Below are 20,358 nucleotides of genomic sequence, written 5' to 3' on the forward strand. Positions count from 1 at the left end.
AAAAAGACAACTCATGCAACGCGGAAGCTTATTAAACCGAAAGTAGAAAATGTTTTCTTGGAAATCCGATTTGTGTTGGTTTTAGCCACTGTTTTGGACCATTGATTTGGGGAATTATCCTGAGTACGGTTTTATGCATATGATATGCGAAATGTTGCTTTAATATATATATATCTTATCTGAACTTTTAAAACTGTTCAATGTTTGGGTACAGTACAGTAGGATTTATAATCCTATTTTTGTATTAATACTAATACACGGGATTCTTTGCCATAGATAGATAGATATATTTATTCGTGCATATATATGTCATAGTAACAAACCAAATATCTCATAAAGTTATAACACAGACTGATTAACAAAGTATTAGTGATGATATCTATACTAAAGCACAACATCATTAGAATGCTTTGGATACATACGTGTGTTAACAAAGATTTAATTCAATGTGACAAATATATAACACAGGATAACCCATTAAAGTTTTGCCATAATATAAAAATCGTATAAAATCTGTCCATGTTCCAATTATTTGGACTATTATTGGTCCCAGTTTATGTTAACAATTTATTTTTAATTTTATTTTTACCTCTGTACAGTGGTATTTCGGCCCCTTACAAAATAAGGTTTTTGTTGTGGGTGTGAACAAGATGTTCAAAGACGTGTGAATGAATTAGTGTCTTTTTTTTCTTAAAGGCCTAGTTTAACAGTTTTGGAGGTTTTATTATAGAAATGGACCCTGAATGGCCCTGAGCAAACAAATAACAAATAATCATGAAATTGGCCCCTACTGTGCAATAAGCAGGAGATGCACAGCAGGAGATTCAAGTTTGACTGTGTTCCTTAAATTAAAAAATGTGAACTAGGTCATACAAAACTTACTAAATGTTGATATTTTGGCAAACTAATAAAACTGTTATATGATGTCCTCATGCTCTTTTTGTCATGTATCCTTAGTGTGGATGAATAAACTTGTAAAGGTGTAAAGGGCCACAAATTCCAACGCCAGACACCTTTATTTCGAATGTGACAATTCACCAAAGATAAGACTGTTTGCCACGAAAATTTTCTCTATAATGACAAATAGGGTAGGGTACTTAAGTGATATGGTTTATACACTATCAATTGTTATTTTATTTATTTATTCATAACCATCTTAAAGATGCACTCTTAGACAACAATGATTCTTATGATGGATACCAAGTTTAATTTGAAAGAAAGGTGCAGAAAACATGGTATTTCTACCTTATAAGATGATAGTAGATGGCTCTAAATCTTTTAGCACTCACCAATCATTTAATATTTGTGCGTTTTTCAGCTATTAATTACAGGGTTACAATTTTGTTATCAGAATTTAATATTTTCCATAAATGCATTATTTAGTTAGAAGCTAAAGATTTAATTTATGTTTGTTATACATGTGTATGTATTGAATAAGAGTGTCACTTTAATAGGCATCACCAGAGGAGATTACTTCTAGGCAACACAAGGTCAAATATAAGCAATTCCTCAAGAATATGGGTGCCATCTAATGCAGCAGATGGGTGTTGATATATAGTGTTGACAGTTGGTACAGTAAATTTGATGTTAATAAATGTTGCACATTCCTAATGAAAACCTCCACTTGAAATTCTTCAATTTTAATGCTTTAGCCTATGTGGTTAAGCACAGGACTACAAATCTTTTTCATTTAGAAGCACAAATATTTTTTTTTCATTTTTTTTGCATTAGCTTACATATTTCACAGTTTTTACATTATTTTCATTGAAAAGTAATTAATATAATTTTTACACAAATATATTAGCTTCTTTGAAGATTTTCTTACCTGCAGTCACGGCTGAAATAGGTGTTTGGGAATTTCAAGCCCATATTTTTTTAAACTAGACGGTAAAACATTCTGATTTTTTGGCATAATGTTCCAAAAAGGTTAAGATTAATTATCAATAAGGACCAGGTCATGAGTATTTCTAGAACTTGTTGATTTTGCTTTTAAATGTCAAGGTTCAATTTTTTATGCATCAAAACAGTGTGTTTAAATTGTAATACCATATGGCTATTTTAGTACAGTTTGATTATGTTTGATGATGACAGATGTTGTAATCAATAATGTATTATTTCCGAAAGCAAATATATTTTTTGTTACTCTGATACCAAATTATTATCAAAAAGTTTAAAAATAAATGAAATAAAGGTTTTTTTCTTGTCTAGGGTGATGTCGTTTTTATCAATAATTCTGAAATGGGGGTAGGGTAATTCAAATTTAGATAAAAATTGTTATTTGACAGTAAATTTCTTTTAAATTTTGTCTCAGGGGCTGATTTGGTAGTAGGCCGAATTGGTAAGGGGCAGATTTGTCTCGTTCCCAACAGAATTAAGTTGAATCAGTTACAATAAGAAATCATTTAGTTTAACTGTTTTTAAAAGTAAAAAAGTAAATGATGCATGCATAGATATAGGTATTAAATAAGACATTACTTACATGTATTATATATTCAAATATACTGTCACTCAGTACGTACGTGTATTTGGTCATAATAACATAAACAGGGGCGATTCCAGGAAATGACATCAGAGTGTGTGTAACATTGGGTCACAACCTTTTGACATGCATCCCTACCTCAGAACTGAAATGTTTGCACTGGGGATGGGGGTTACTCCTCCAATCCCCCAAGAAAAGTTTAACAATATCTATGAAATGGTACATTTCTGGGGCTTAATCAGTTTGTGTTTGATATATCATTTTAGGCTAAACAATGAGTCAATTCCTGAGGCATAAATTTCGGGATGTTTTAAAAGTTTAATTTATGCAAAGATGCCTGTATCACTATCATAGTATATTATATTTGAATACATTTCAGTGATGGCCCAGCATGTTGGCTTCCATGGCAACCGAGTTCATCCATGGGATTCCCTGGTGACACAGATCTGGGATGACCTAATTGATGAAGACAGACAAAATCTGGTACAGATCTATAGAGAATCTGTGGACGGCATAGATGACTTTGATACAGATTCTGTTTTCAGAAATAGAATCGGTAATGAAAAACTAGATTCTAGATAGAACACAAAAGTAATGAATCAATGATCTACACAAAACCTCTCTCTTATGATAGATAAGATATGGCCAAACAAAATCAATTTTTTTCTTTCCGATTTCACTTCGGTGCCAAAAAATATATGGTAGGTAGGTCAGGATATTTTTCATTTTTTTTTGTAAAATTGTGCCTGAGTATCATTTCTTCAACCAAAATCATCAGAACAAGAATTGTCTGCTGGTAATAATGAATAACCAAATTAGAGTCAGGTGCAAAAAATGAGTAGGTTAGAAAGCAGGATACAAACCTTTGTTTTGTAATGCCTAACATGCCTAGATGTTTCATGTTTTGCAATATGTTTATCACATGCACAGTAGGGGAATATCAAGGATTTGGCACCTGGATGCAACTTTCGAACGTGCGCATCCTTCACGAAACAATTAATATGTCTTTGTTAGAACTAACACGTAGTGTCATGTTAGGTCCTTTTACTTAACTCACATATATATATTACAACTGCAGTGACGTTGATGTAAAGTCCAAAAGCAGCAACATCACGTAATGTAAGTGCACGTTAATTTAACACAAAATGTAATGCATGACACTCCAGGGCATGGAATGATATTAGTTGCTTAGACTGTCAGTGTCACACAGCACTTCTATTGGATACTGCTGTATGATAAGGTGGGTTGTTAAATGTCAATTTTGTGATGAATCCAGGTTATGGTCTCCTCAGCGTCTGATAGTTTCCGTGAGGACCTCGGTGTCTTGTCATGGATCCGGACCATGTCGCTAACTTTGATTGTCTGCTGGTTTTTGCCAGGAGCAAGGTGATGCTCCCTTTATGCAGTTATTGTAAATACTCATTCTTCCATTGTATGCGGAAATTGTCTATTAACCTTCTTGATCCTCGCCCACCTCTTTTATGTTTTCCCAGTTATTTCAGCTGTGTCCCGGTATTTCAATGTTTTCTGAATAAGGCAACTTCGTCAGTCGTCTTCCATACAGCAATTATAATGGCGTCGATGGCTCTGTTTCTACCTCTCCTGAAGTGATGTAAGTTAGTGAACAGTCATTCATTACGGCCTCTACCTCTGACAAAGGTAGCTGATGTTGATTGACCAAGTACCTTCTTGATTGCAGTCTTGGTCAAACCAATCAGAGGTTCCCACCATCCTTGGTACCATTGTGCACGTTTTACAATAAAATGCCATTCTGTCCCCTTGTTGTTGTTTTTTACTGCACTCAACTGTACTAGTTCACATAGCTGGTTTTGCTGCTCTAAAATACGTGACATATCATTCTCTGAAAGGAACTTCCAGCTACAGAATTGGTGGAATGCTTGCAGGAATGTCCCTGTTGATAGATCTGGGATATGTTCCAAATGCACAGCTTGTGTTGCTGCAAAGGTGAATATCTTCTACAAATGTACGCTTTCTTTTCATGCCCTTCTTTCCCACATACATGAAGTGTACCAGAAAAGTCTACTCTGGTCACTGTGAATAGATTGACGCCATCAACTTGCACTTTAGGTAATGGTGGTGGATCTGGCGCTTGAAAGGAGTTCCCATTAGGTAACCTTCCAGCACACAATGCAGGTCTGTAACATGGACTGTACAGAAGGCTGCATTGCCAGTATCCAATACTTCCGGCGCAAGAAAGTAACAGTTGATTTTATACCAGCATGAAGCATTCTCTTACGCACATCTCCCACAATCAAACATGTAAAGGGTGTTTCTTGAGAATCAAGTATGGGATTTTGGTATTTTTTGAAACAGTCTGACAACAAACAAGTTTCAATTGTTTCACCAGTGATAGACAAGCTCTATTTGAATTCAGATTATCAATTTCCATGTCATACATGGTGCATGTTGACAACTTTGGATCCTTGTCACATTCAATTCACTGACTCGGGATGTCTACAGTAAGTTGCAATGGACATGGGTCATCTTTTGTCTTACCTCGTTCGAAAATTTGTCTCCGATGATGGGAACAAACGAGTCACCATAGGACTTTTGGGATTGGCCCAAGGACTAGAGGCCTCTGATGTATGTGTCCATTTTATCACGAAAATTCTGTATGCTGTGCAGACTGTATGATAGCATCATTTGATGGCCCTCTACCAAGTTTGTTCAAAGTATGCCCCTGGCACCATAGCTGGTCCAACCCCTTTTGACCTACTTTCTTATTTTTGGAAGCTACAGCAAAGAAATTTCACCATGTGTTCAGTTTTGATTTTTTTATCAATGTTGTCCTAGGATGACCTTAATCTGAATTTTTTAACTTATTTTCTAGTTTTTGAATTTTAAGCAATAACATTTGGACAATGTGTACAGTTTTGAAAACAAATATTAATGTTGTCCTCGGATGAGCTTTTAAACTACTTTCTTAATTTTGAAGCTACAGCTATAAAATAAGGATTATGTGTACAATTTTGAAAACAAATAACAATGATGTGCTGGAATGACCTTCACCATTTCAACATTTGACAATAACTGAAGATTAAGAGCTTTTACTCAGGTGAGCCATTTAGGGCCATTATGGCCTTCTTGTTGATATTTCTTTATAATATTATTTACCTAATTAATTTAACAATTTTCAAAACCTTTTGTGTTTCAGCAACACATAATGATCTTGACTCTGCAAGTGTCTTGTGTGCCTGTCTCAAACGTCTTAATCTTCACGGAGACAGTGGAAGCATTGAATGGGCAGCTAGAGTTCAGAAGTACATTATTGATTTAGAAAACTACTGTAGGAGCTATGAGGTAATTCCAAACAAGGTGTTTGTTGGGCGCCAAGTAGACCTTGAAAGCATTCTTGATGTGTTCATATCAGAGACTTCAAGCAGTACAGGTCAATATATTACTTTGTTATCATCATTGTCATCATCGTCATCATCATCATCATCGTCATGATCACCATCATCATCATCATCATCATCATCATCATCATCATCATCATCATCATCGTCATTATCACCATCATCGTCATCATCATCATCATCATCATCATCATCATCATCATCATCATCATCATCATCATCATCATCATCATCATCATCATCAATTACACCCCTTGATATGAGTGTTCTTGCGATTTGGTTGAAATTATTTAAATTAATGTAAGCCCATATCTGATTTAATAATTTTTACGATATGATGGTTCACAAACAACACAATTGCACTGGACAAATATTATAATATGACTTTTTGTTGTTGATTTTGCATATTGATACAAAATATTTGATATCAACTGATAAAACAGTGAAATGCCATGGAGCTCCTTATATTATGATTATTCTCAAAGAAATGGTAAAATTGATAGTAAAGTACAGCAACAACACATACTTTTGAAGTGCATTCAGCATCAGTCTTTCAGTGAAGTTGATATAATCTTGATATATTTACACTCATTTTGCGACTCCTTTTATACCATTCATTTTCCGACAGGTGTTTGTATTTGTGGGCTGGGTGGACAAGGGAAGAGTTGCCTGGCAACCCAGATCTGCTGGACTCTTCATGAAGAACACAACTGGTCTGTGGTCAAGGTAGATCTAAGGTAAACAATACCGTGCGAAGCACAGGCAGTTTTTTCTCATGTTTGTTTTGGCCAAATCCCCAGTGCAAATATATAATCAAAATTTCACTTCATGTTAGCTCGTTTACAAAACCATATCAGACAAAAAACAGCCAAGACAGAGACATTTTTGCCTGCAATATTATGTTTCTATGTCATGATAAATCATTCTCTGTTATGACACAACAATCCCCTTTATTTGATATTATTTCAGAATGTATTATGTTTATTCATAGTTTCATTTCTCTTATGGAATTACCCTCTGCAGGGGCCCAGCCCCATTCACAAAAAATAGGAGACATCCCTGGTTGATACATACAATACTGGTACAACTAAACATGTAAATACTATTTTAGTTTTCCCATGTTATGTAAATACATCTATGATTTCATTTTCTTTTTTATACATAACTTTATCACATGCTGTACCTTGTTTACTGTTTATATAACCATCACATATTTTTCTATTAAACAAATGTGTAATATAACATTTCTCAATTTCTATTGGTCATAGTTAATATATCACTGAGCATGTTTGAAACAAGTTAATGGGAAAAAATAATTGCTTAATTGGAAATTTTCACCAAGTTACACATTTCTTTCCCAGGTTTATTTTTGTGATAAAGATTTATTTCATTATAGATTATTTCTTTCTAAATCCTAAGAGCAAAATGTGATATAACCTTTTGATTTCAATATACTTAAATATGTTCAGCACTTTCTGTATACTGTATAATCAGGAAAGGAAATCATGAATATATTAAAGAATAAGACTTCATCTTACCAGGATTCCAATATCACAAAAACATTTAAGTCAAATCTCAAACTCATGCTCAGCTCATTTTATCATAGCATCAAAATCTATTAAAAATCATATATGTTTTTTATAAGCAATTATAATTTCTATCATAGAATATAGATGCTGATAAAAGCCTTTGGTCGAATACCAAGGGAAAAATATTCTACAGCAAAAAACGTATTTGAGTACAATTCTGTATCCTTACAAAATACTTAAGTATATTTTGACCTAAAATTAGTTTCTTTGAAATATTGACAAAATCTTTTTATCAACACATTCTATGAGAAAAAACATTTTCAAATAGTATAAGAACATGCAAGATTTTGCATCATACTATGCTTTTATGTGGTATAATGGGTTAAGATTTTGATTGAGATTTGACTTTAGTATGTTTGTGATTTTGGGACCAGAGATGACTTAATTAACAATTTAAAAAAAGCAAGTTTGGTTAAGAGTAGGTATTTATGTTATACTAGTATATCATTTAAAGGGTATGTCATTTCAAACTCAAATATGCATATTTTTCTTTCAAAAAAAATAAAATTCTTTCTTCAAAACCTCTGAATTAAGCCAATAATGATGACTGTTTATTTTTTTTTGTGTAGGAATAAGAAGAGGACAGAAGATGTGTGGAAGTCAGTGCTGAGTAAAGTCGGAGCTCATACGCCAGAGGAAGCAAACTTACCTAAACTATTGAATCTCTTAAAGACCTTCATTTGTGAAAAGACAAATGATGACAATGATGACAGTAAGTCATTTCATAACACTGAAGTTTTGTTGAGATTTTAAACCTTTACTTCATATAATGTACCAGTAAATAAACCAAGTGATTTATATGAATACACAAATATTTAATGGGAGGGAATATTAATGCTATTTGATTGTGCCAAATGCCTTTGATTTTTAGCTCACCTATTCCAAAAATAAGGAGAGCTATACTACTCACCCTAGTGTCGGCTTCAGCGTCACACATTGATTAAGGTTTTGCATGATGTTTAAGTTTTATCTTAGGAAATACATCATGTATTGCATTAAAATTTTAGATATGAGTTCCAAACTATCCAACTATCCAACCTACTTTATTCATTAAGTAAGATAAAACTTATTGGAATATAATGCAAATTATGGGCCTTTATTATTTTACTTCATTCTGGTCTAACACATAGGTTGATATCTTAGCAACTACTTGTTGTATTGCATTTGCTGTCAGGAAGAGACAAATATTGTACGTAAACGTTATCAATCAAACTGCCATCTAAACAATTTGTATTGTTGGTATGTAACACCTTCATACAAAGACAATGCACAATGATGGCACTTCACAGAACACATGATTGTCTATTATTTTAATGCAGAATCATACTATGTAAAATCTATTGTACAATATCGAAAACTTTAAAAATTATGAACTAATTTGTCCGAGTGATGCATATAATACAATGCCGATATTCTGTTTTCAACCCTGTAGAAATGCTGTTGTGCCTTGATGACTGTGACCACACCCTGGGGAATCATTATGAGAAACACGCATTCATGAACACACTCGGGGAACTGCTCAAGTTTTTTAAAGAACACAAAAGGACAAAGGTAAGTTGTATTTGTTCCAACTCTGTAGGCTTTACTTTGGCCACAACCTAGGGAGCCAGTCTGAGAAACACACATTCCTTAATACAGTTTCAGACCTACTCCAGTTTCTACAGATAGACAGACAGTCAACGGTAAGATAAAACTTTGTACATTTATGATTTCCGACTCTGCATACATGCTACTATGCATGGTTGACTGTGACACCACCCTAGGTAGTCAGCATGAAAAACATGCATTCATGGACACACTAACTGACCTGCACAAGTTTTTTAAAGAAATTGGGAGGACAAAGGTGAGATAAAACTCTGTTCACTGTTATTTCTTACCCTGTAGACATGCTACTATGCCTGAGAGGGGTGGAATTGATGTACAAGCCTGGTTTACTAGGTCACTAGAGTGTTCAGCTTTGGTCATTAAAACGAAACTGAAAATATGAATATCTGAATGACACAATCAAATTACAACTTTGATTATCTTTAAAACAAAAGGATTTTTTTTGTACTGCTCAATAAGAAAAGGCACAACAAAAAATCATTGTATATTTCTTGTGATTCATATGGCCCCAAAGGATGTTATACAGTAATTGTAGGGAATATCTGTCCATCCACATGGTTTTCTGACCACTAACTGGGGATCCTTTAGGCTAAGGATCAAGCTTCAATCTTGGTAGGCAGGTTGGTCATGATCAGCAAATGGCCGCTATCAATTGTCAAGGTTATTGTGACCTTGTTTAACACTTTCATTATTTACATGTAGGTGCGACTGTTGATGACAACTCGTGACAAGCTACTACAGTGCGGCGATCATCTCAATGAGAGTCTAGAAGAACGTGTTCTCAAACCGTTGGATGAGGAGGACGGGATCAAGCTGCTCAACACATGCTCGACCATGGTACATGTTCTTTTGTTCATTCACAATTTATGATGATTAAAGTTAATCGATTATTTGGTAGGGGGCTATTTGTTATACCCCCCAAAACAAAGTTTGGGGGGGGGGTATACTGGAATCGGGTTGTCCGTCTGTCCGTCTGTCTGTCTGTCTGTCTGTCCGTCTGTCCGTCTGTCCGTTTTTTTTTTTGTCCGGGATTCATCTTTGTCGTTATTGAACAAATCTTTTTCAAACTTTCAGATATTAATGGCCATGATGTAAACTTGCGCCTCTGTGAAATTGGTACGGGTCACATGACCCTGACCAGAGTTATCTCCCCTTGATGTGTTAAAGTAGGCAAAATAAGCCCTGTCCGGGATTCATCTTTGTTATTATTCAACAAATCTTTATCAAACTTTCAGAAATTAATGGCCATGTTGTAAACTTTCGCCTCTGTGAATTTGGTACAGGTCACATGACCCTGACTGGAGTTATCTCCCCTTGATGTGTTAAAGTAGGCAAAATAAGCCCTGTCCGGGATTCATCTTTGTTATTATTCAACAAATCTTTATCAAACTTTCAGAAATTAATGGCCATGTTGTAAACTTTCGCCTCTGTGAATTTGGTACAGGTCACATGACCCTGACTGGAGTTATCTCCCCTTGTAGGCAAAATTAGCTTTGTCCGGCCTAACTCCAGGGCAAACAACCTAGACATGGAGGGGTGGGGGGTATTCGTTAGCCTATGGCTTACAGTTCTAGTTATTACAATGGAATGATATTAGAATTGTTCAATGTATATTTCTTTTCAATTGTCAACATACACAAAGGATCAAAACATGTGGACCTGTTATAGAATTGCAAGCACATGTTTCTTTTAAATTTATTTCCAGGACATAGAATATGACATTGCCACGGAGATAGTAAGAAAATGTGCATGTTCTCCACTGGCGATCACCATTGTCTCAGAACTCCTGAAAAACGGTATATACTCCCCTGAAAGGCTAGCTGTTCATCTCAACATTGACAAAAATGTAACGAAAGGAGTTGGCATACATAAAATTATACAAGAAGCAGTAAACTGCCTTAAGGAGCCTCCGAGAGTGGCCCTGATTTGTCTGACTGTCTTCCAGTCATCACCTTTTGACATGAAATCTGCACAGAAAGTGATTGGTCTAAAGAACAGCCGGGAATGCACAAGTCTTTTACAGGCTTTACATGAATCTCATCTTCTGGAAGTTGAGGTTGAACCTTCAGGGAAGGGACGGACAGAAAATAGGGCCGAGAAATATCTGTATTCTCTCCATCCTTTGGTTCATCAATACCTGACCGAGTGGAAAATGACAAGAGACTTGCAAAACCATCATAAATGTGCCATACAAAGATTTGTTGATTATTACGAAGGTGTCATAAGTAAGCTTGTGAAAAAGATGCACACTTCATATTGGAAAGGAAGGAAAATCCTGGAAAAACACAAGATTCATATTACTCAGTTTTACAAAATAATGGCAGATGAGGCGCACTACTTAAAAACCCATTCAAAGTCCTTCAAAAGGAAAACATTCCTGGAGAAGAAATTTGTTTCCGATCTTGCTGACATTCTGTTATCAGATGTAATGAAGAGACGGATGTTTGAGGTGAATCTTGATTGTTATTTTTTCTGATTATTTTCTCTCTTATATTTAAAAAGTGATATAAAATAAGGATTCGCCATAATGAGGCTACTTCCTTTTGAAACTTTTTGACTTGATGACATGAGTTGTGCTAAAAAAGTTTGGTTTGTCTTTTAGTGTCATCTATCTTTCATCCTATATAAGAAAACATAAACTAACCCTTCAAGGCTATCATCAGACTTATGGTTGTTCATACCTTTGCCAACAAAGTAATTGGGGGTGTTTTATTTCACGTTTTGGCTTTCATCCCTTGATCTTCATTTTGACCTTTTTATTTTCTTTGGCAGAAAGGTAGTGAACAATGCAACGTTTTGTACATTGTATAGCTGTAGGTTTTTGTTGAATAAACATTTTTATATTGATAAATGGAAAACAAAGTTTATTTTTTTCTAGAGTGAAGCAAAACGAGCATTGAAAGTTGGTAATAATGCTGCCTACATATTCTGGATGGTCGAAGAGGCGGACTTGTTTGTGATGCTTCATGATCAACCGGATCTTGCAGGGAAAATACTCGATGGGATTACAAATGGGAAATATCCATGTATGATGCTAGTAACATTTACCTTGTTTATTGTTAAAACAGAAATAGCAGTGTTATGTACATGTGGTATTGTCATAACATTTGTCGTCAGTGTCGCTTGCTTATTTGTTTGGAAGAATTAAAGTAATATTTTGGCATAGCCACCTAATTATTACCTGCTTTATGCCATTGGCATCAAGGGAAAACTCATCAAGAGTTGGACCCTGTGAACTTTTTTTTCTGAAGGTTCAAAGGCGGTTACCAATCATGGCCACACCATGATTATTGATAAACGGCATTGAATTGATTATGTAAACAGTATTTATCATTTTGGTTTTGGCCTCAAATCTGTGTGCTTTGAAACAAAATCATTAAAAGATTTTTTAACTTGGGTCTTATATTTATACACTAAGCTCTGCGAGGTCTACATGGCGACCCGTTCTATGAGCCGATTGTGCACGCCTTGTTTCACAAAGTGAAGGGCCTGGTACGATGGAAGCAGCTGAAATTTGATGAGGGCCTTAATCACCTGAACCTCTCCCTGTCATTCTATGAGCATTACCGTGACTTTGGGACAGAATATAACATGCTCGTCTGCCAGGTGAAGAGCTACATTGCCCAGGTCAACATTGACATAGGAAACCTAGACGTGGCTGATCAGTGTCTTCATGAGGGTGAGTCTATTGATCAATAAAACTTGCTCGATAATAGAATTCTATCAAGTGATATAATAATGTAATTTTGCACAATTTTGCTATATTTTAGATATCTGATTATTGTAAAAGAGGTAAAAATAAATTTTTGAGTGAGCGTTGTCTAGTGGTACAGTTTTTCACCTATCAATAAAGAGGTTGTGAGTTCAGATTCCTCAAAGAAAACCTTCATGGCATCTCAAAATTGACACCAGTAATGGTTCCTACCCAGAACACAGAAATGAGTGTGGTTCTATAAGCTAATAGCTTTTGTCACAATCGATCTAAAAAAAAAAGTATAAACTAAAACTGAAATTTACTGGATGAGCACTCGCATGATGTTTTTTTTTTTTATTAATTGGCATAAAATTTCAGTTATTTTCAAAAATACAGGTTTGAATAAGATAAAGGCAATGATTGAACCCCCAAGTCAGTCTTGCCATGATGACCTAGCCACCGAGTTACACTGGGATATCCCATCCTACTACCTACACTGGGCAGAGATCCACATAGCCAAGGCCAAGAGTACCAGTGATCCTGATATCCGGGCACAGCTGTTTGAGAAGGCAACAAAAGAATTGCATAGAGGTAAATCTCATGGTCAAATTCCTAGATCATTTTTTTTATTTTGCATCCCTTCAATGAAGCAAGGGTTTATTGCTTTGCAAATGTTGGTCAGTCTGAAAACCAAATCTTGTCCGATTGATAACCAGAGAACACTAAGATCTATTGAGTTCAGTAAGCCAAAGGTCACAGTGGCCTTGACCACAAAAACCTTGAATGATTGATAACTAGAGTATGCTTGGGCCTATGGACCAGAGATTATCTCTATTGATTGTGAAATCAGGTCAAAGGTCATGGCATCAGTGACCTTGGACACAAAAATTTGTCCTCTCAATATAATCAAATCAATTTGATCTTCATCGGGAGTTTGGTCATGACCCTTATAGATCCCTATTGTAGTCGGTATTAATTTTTAGGTCAAAGGTTAAGGTCACCAGATTAAACACAGTTATAGCTATCTTTGAAAACAGGTATTTAAAGAAAAATACAAAGATTTATAACTTAAATGTTTTGCTTGAAAGTTGCTAGAAATTGACCAGTGTCATGCTATTGTAAACATATATTGGTTACACCTTGCTATCTTTTTATCTGTGAAGCTTGCATCATTTTGATCCATTCAACTATATCACTGCTGTCAGGAGGACTTGTACATTTTACTGACATTTATAACTTATCAAGCCCCATAACAACGTTTAGAACTGGTTAATAAGATCTTCAAACTCGGAAGGATTGTTGATCATTATTATTATTATCCCTCAGCCATTTGATGTAAAATGTCTAATTGGCTGCCATTAGTGCGGGCATACATGTTTTACATACATCTTTTGTTACAACGCTTTATTTATCACTCTTGTTGGCATGATATTCAGTGAGCGTCTTTTATTGTGAAATTAAAGTTCGCAGAGGAAATCCTTAAGTCAGATTTGATGACCATATTAAAACTCACATGACCCAAGGCCTGTAATCATACCTGCGTCGCCTTGGTGAGGAGAAAGTGTGCTAACCACTGCACTGGCAATATCTACGCAACAGAACTCAGAATTAATGTTAAGTGTTTAATAGACGATGAAAGATGGTAGTGCATCTATTATTTTGACTCTGATGTGATGTATTTGTTGAGTGCAATAAAAATATCAGATCTGTGTTGGCACTATATTTTCAGCAACAAGTAAGTAGCAACATTACGGGTAAGCAGGTGTGATGGCATTCATTGTTTAACAAAAATTCAACAGCTATTAATTTTAATATCATTCTGGAATTGTTTTTAATATATGCTTATAATTAAAACTTATTTTGAGTTTATGTATGTGTATGTATAGTGCATAGTTATATCATTTTTTTAAAATTTCGCATGGAATGTATACTCAACCAAAAAAGGAAATTTGATAAGCTCCCAATAAAAGTTGCTGTCAAAAGGTTTTAAAATAATCTTGTTTGATATAAGAAAACATTCCAGATATTTATTTATTAGTTTCCTGATGTCTGATAGATTAAAAAAGAGCAACCAAGAAAAGGTGCAATGTTCCACTTTGAGAGTGTATATAAATATGACCTTTACCCTAATATTGCATTAATAAAAACAACAAGATTTTTAGATGCTTATCAGTTATGTAAAGTATAAAACAAGTGTTGTAGGTATTCAAAAACATTGATAGTTTTGTATTATATGATAGGCAGATCCCTGGATGAGAAACTTAAGTTGGATTATCTCGACAACTACTACTCCAAAGTCAAGCTTCTGGCTGACATCCTTATCGAGAAAGGTCTGCTTGATGAAGCGAAAAAGAACGCAGAGTTTGTCCTTGACCGACGAAGGGGCATTCTGCAACCTCCACACTTCAAATACACGGAGAGTGTATACCAGGTTGCCAGGATATGGATGTTGCTAGGCAACAGATTCAATGAAAAGGGGGAGAAATGTAAGTTAGGTTAGAAAAGTTACTTTAGATTCTCATCCAGATTTTGAAAATTAATGGGGCAGGTGGTTGTCTGCTTCTAGTTTTCTTGGTCAAACATTTATTTCCTGCGCAATCTTTACAATTATTGAGCACTTCTTGCAGATTCACAATTTTTGTGTCACCTTTGAAGCATGGCAGACAAGGGATTATTCTCATTTTCGATCAATAATTATAATCTTTTGAATGACTTGGTGTAAAGCCTTCAAACTTTGTTTGTACATTTGTAAATTTATCATAGTCAGTAGGTACCTCTGTGGTCAAAAGTTAAGATCATTGTTACCAGGTTTTTTTTGATGATTTTGTTTCAAAACTATTTACTTTCCAAGATAGTGAAAGGTGGTCTAGTTGTATAGATTTCTGGGTCTCTTATTAAGGATTGCTGGTTCTATTCCCACCCCAGTTACTTTCTCATAACCTCTCTATATTATTTCAATTATTAGATTGAAAGGGATATATATATAACTAGCTTATGGTTTAATGTTAATTGAACCCTTATAGGCAGAAATAGGTCGTATAGTTCAGTTTTTGACTAGCGTTATCCTGGCCGGTTAGCTCAGTTGGTAGAGCACCTGACTTCATCCTTCATGTGTACTTTGATCCCCAGACTTGCAGCATACCATCCTCTGGCATAAGATATTCTTAACGAAGACATTCTTTGTTGCCAGTTAATGCAAGTGAACACTGGATTGCAGCAAGTGATACTTTTTTGGAACTGACTGACCACCACCTGCGGGATGGAAGTGTACCCCTGTCCCACCCACTCTATAAGCAGATCAAGACTGACCACCTGACCACTGTCCAGCTCGCCGGGGAAAATGATAGGATAAGGAAGATTCAGAAATTCTATAAGGTTTGTTTTAATAGTTTTGAAAGTCATTGCTTTAGTAGTTGAACAGTTTGACCACAAGGTTACAGATATTGTACTTTGATACAGTATAGCGAAGGATGTTTATATTATCAATATTTTGTAAAAAGCTGAAGACCCGTTAAAGCTTGGTTTCTTTACCATGTAATCATTAACTTGGAGGCTGTAGAATGAGAACCGTTTGAGGTACACTCATACACCACTAATCAAATTCAGTCTTCAGCCCTGTTATTTTTCAGGATCTAGAGAATGGTGCATATGACTCTGTAGCAAAGTCACGAGTGAAGGCTGTTAGGGAGATGATGTGGACACCCATGGAGATGTTGATGAAGTTATTCAGTAAAGGAGGTAGGGAAGGCAGTGGAGGTAGTGAAGAGTTTGGGGCAGCAGATCAACAACTCCAGGTATTCCATGGGAATTATAAACTTATATGTGAATTAATTACATGTAGATAGGATAAGGTTATGAAGCTCTTCAGTAAAGGAGGTAGAGAAGATAGATGAGGTAGTGAAAATATGGGGGTGGCAGATGAACACCAAGTATATTCCTATTTTAGCTCAACTGGGAAATAAACATACTGAATGATTTATTAGTAGATAGTAGTGAAGCTCTTCAGTTAAGGAGGTGGAAAGGAGGCAGAGGTCATGAAGAGTTTTGGATGCAGATCAACATCTCTAGGTGTTCCAATAATTATTGGTTTGATTGTTTTTACCAGGGACTAGAAAATCTCACAGAAGAGCAGAGGGACAACTTTGTGGAGGGATTTGGCGGGATGCCATCCAGACACGATTCTGGGCACGGTCACAGCAGCTCAGATTTGGGCGACTCATTCTCGTCAGGCAGTGGGAGTATGTCGGCACGGATTCAGAGGATGCACATAGAGAAATCAGTGTCTCTTGAAGATAACGTGTTTGAAAGTAAGTATGGGATAATATATCAAGGATTTTCTATGTTGAATACTTTGATATTGAAGAGTTTGAGATATAAAGGAAACAAATCTCTGTCCTACTAAAGTTTATTAAAAAAAAATGTTTATTTAAAAGAAGATATAGGACATAGGAAGTGTGATGAGTTGCATCCAAGTAAAATTGTGGATATTGTTTTAGTTGAATAAGTATTGAAAGAAATTCATAAGCACTCTAATAAGTGTAGAAACCATTTAACCTATTTAAATTGTAATTATATGAAGTTTTGGCTTATTGAATATTTTATCAGCTCTTGAATCATGATACAAGTAAGCATTTTTAGCTCGACTATTTGAAGAATAAGGAGAGCTATATCCTAGTCACCCAAGGGTGGGCTTTACCACTTATGTTAAAGTTTGTGTACCACCTCAAATATTTTCAAAGTCCATTGACATATGGCTTTGAAGCTTTGCACACTTGTTCACCATCATGGCCCCAACCTGTACACTGGAGGAGGTAACTCTATCAATCATTTTGACAGAATTATGCAATCTGAAAAGCGGTGGAAATGTCGAGCTCGCTGTCTCTGTGACAGCTCTTGTTGTAATTTATTTTCCTGATAATTTCTGACATTAAACATCAATTTACTGTATTTAGCCTCAAATGAAGTTCCTACACTGCCAGAAAGGAAGAAACCACCTTTGAAGCGCTCAAGAACTAATAAATCTGAAGATGGCAACTAGCTTCTATGAGGACATGAAATATATTTTTTTTATACCAAGCACTATTCATGCTCCTTTTTAGAATCATGAACTTTAAAGCTCTTTCAAAAGAGTTAACAGTTTTGAGCTTTAGCATTGAAATGTGATGTTGTTATTGTATACATGTAGTTCTGATAAATGTCCTCAGAAGTTTTGATATGTGTCTCAGGATCCATGTGCTTATACTGATTAAATATGTTACTTTTTCCAACTTTTATTTTGACTGATATACATTTATTTCTCTACTGACTGTACTGAGAGACTTTTAAAACTCAATACATCAACAATTATTTTATAAAAAAAAGTTGTTTTAGTTTAATCCAGTAAATTCCTTGTGGACTGTTATGTCAATGTTATAGTGACATATAATCCTGAACAAAATAATTGGGAAGAATAATATTTTATCTTAAAAAATAATTTTTGAATTTTTGCGTTTTCAAAGTATCTCATTGTTTATATGTTAAGGTATTAACTTGTCTTCAAATGTTTTTTTAGTTCTGTTATAGCCAACTTATAGGCTAATAGTTGTGAGGGTAAGAGTGGTCGAGTGATTAAGGTGTCCATCTCTTACCCAAGAGGTCATTAGTTGGATCTCCACCAGGGGCACGTTCTATTGGCCTTCCAGAAAGGACACAAGTGCTAGTTTCTACCCTGGAAACAGACGTGAAATGATTGACCCTGGTCCATCGGCAAGTATAATGCGTAGTTGTGTGTCATTCAAACCTGCAAAACTATTTGACCTAGAGTCTTGAAACCATGGGGAATGTTGTTGAGATGATGAAGTTGCGCACCTGGGGTCTTGTTTGCAGCTGCACATAGTTAGGTGGAGGTTGATGACCCTTCTAGAACAAAAAAAGGCATTTCAAACTATTTTGTTTGCAAATATGAGTAACTGAATAATTTTCAATTGATAGACCTTCATATTCTGGTTGAAACAAATTTAGAACTAGTGAGAACATTCCTGTGTGCCGTGTGAGAAGTTGGAGCATCCGTATCCTATGGACACAATCACAGTTACTATACATATTGTATTAGGTTTAACCATTCAAAATCTTTCTATGTACAAAGCAGTTTTAGTTGTTCAAGTGATAAATCGACAATGCCTGCACCAATGGCCATTAAACTAGACTTGGAGGTTGGGCTTGACCAGTAGATGACCTCTATTGATTTTGGGGGTCATCTGGCCAAAGGTCAAGGTAACAGTGACCTTGAATAATAAAAGGTTGTCCGAGTATTAACTTGACAATTCCTGCACCCATGGCCCTCAAACTTGACTTTGGGGTTGGGCCTGACTAGTAGATAACTCCAATTGATTTTAGGGGTCATCAGGTCAAAGGTCAAGGTCACAGTGGCCTTGAACACAAAGAGCTTGTCTGTGTAATGACAATGCCTGCCCCCATGGCCCTTGACATTTAGGTTGAGGATGACCAGTTGATGACCCCTATGGATTTTGAGGTGAAAGAGTCAAAGGTCAGAGTCATAACAGATATAAATCATTCAAATTTCGTCATATTTACTTATTCCCTGCTGCTAAGAGGATACACTTTTATCTGCAAATATCAGTCATCAACTGAACATGATTAGAAACTGTACCTACTGTCCTCATACTTTGAATGGTCATAATCTTAAAACTGCCTCATAGGCATGCAATGTCAATGACAAATCAGCTTTCATTTCGGTCTATGCATATTTCATTCAATTGTCTAAATCATCCTGACAACATGGCACACAGAGGGGAGGGGGGATAATGTTTATCAAACATCATTTGTTAAATGTTGATTTGATGCACGTGCCGTAACAGTAGCCCATATGTACAATTCAATAATGCAAAGTAGACAAGTCAAAGACTTTAATAAAATAAAATGTTTGAATTTGTACTTGTTATTCAATACTTAAAATGAGTATCATTTTGGTTTGCAAAAAGATTTCTTAATTATGTCTCCCCCTCTCTGGGGGAGACATATTGTTTTTGCCCTGTCCGTCAGTCCGTCCGTACGTCACACTTCGTTTCCGATCGATAACTGGAAAACCGCATGACCTAGGATCACCAAACTTGGTAGGGAGGTTGGTCGTGAGGTGTAGAGGATCCCTATTGTTTTTGGGGTCACTAGGTCAAAGGTCAAGGTCGCGGCGACCCCCAATATAAAAAACATTTCTGCTCAAAATCTTGAGAACGGTTTGACCTAGGTTCACCAAACTTGGTAGGGAGGTTGGTCATGAGGTGTAGAAGATCCCTATTGTTTTTGGGGTCACTAGGTCAAAGGTCAAGGTCGCGGCGACCCCCAATGTAAAAAACATTTCCGCTCAATATCTTGAGAATGGTTTGACCTAGGTTCACCAAACTTGGTAGGGAGGTTGATCATGAGGTTTAGAAAACTCCTATATTTTGGGGGGTCACAGGGTCAAAGTCGCTGTGACCTCTAATGTAAAAAAATATTTCCGTGCAATATCAGGAGAATGCTTTGATCTAGGTTCACCAAACTTTGAAGTGAGGTTGGTCATGATGTCTAGATGATCCCAATTGTTTTGGGGGTAACAAGGTCAATAGTCAAGGTCGT

At 35.7% G+C, this 20,358-nt stretch overlaps 1 protein-coding gene across 2 annotated transcripts; it reads left to right on the forward strand.

Annotated features, from left to right (window-relative positions):
• The first annotated feature begins 7 nt into the window (after window positions 1–7).
• LOC128243403 (uncharacterized) lies at window positions 8–19,674 on the forward strand. 2 transcript variants are annotated; one of them, XM_052961172.1, is made up of 16 exons: window positions 8–123; window positions 2,859–3,035; window positions 5,655–5,888; window positions 6,485–6,593; window positions 8,015–8,157; window positions 8,878–8,996; window positions 9,753–9,887; window positions 10,756–11,499; window positions 11,929–12,076; window positions 12,469–12,729; window positions 13,141–13,335; window positions 14,985–15,230; window positions 15,935–16,119; window positions 16,374–16,538; window positions 16,850–17,051; window positions 17,697–19,674. In XM_052961172.1, coding segments are annotated over exons 1-16 (3,150 nt in total). In that variant the 5' UTR covers window positions 8–122; the 3' UTR covers window positions 17,783–19,674. The 2 variants fall into 2 exon arrangements, with proteins under 2 accessions (XP_052817132.1, XP_052817133.1); XM_052961173.1 differs by having other exon boundaries at window positions 15,962–16,119.
• Window positions 19,675–20,358: the final 684 nt, after the last annotated feature.

The sequence above is a fragment of the Mya arenaria genome, chromosome 8 (assembly GCF_026914265.1).
Source record: "Mya arenaria isolate MELC-2E11 chromosome 8, ASM2691426v1".
Lineage (NCBI taxonomy): Eukaryota > Metazoa > Mollusca > Bivalvia > Myida > Myidae > Mya > Mya arenaria.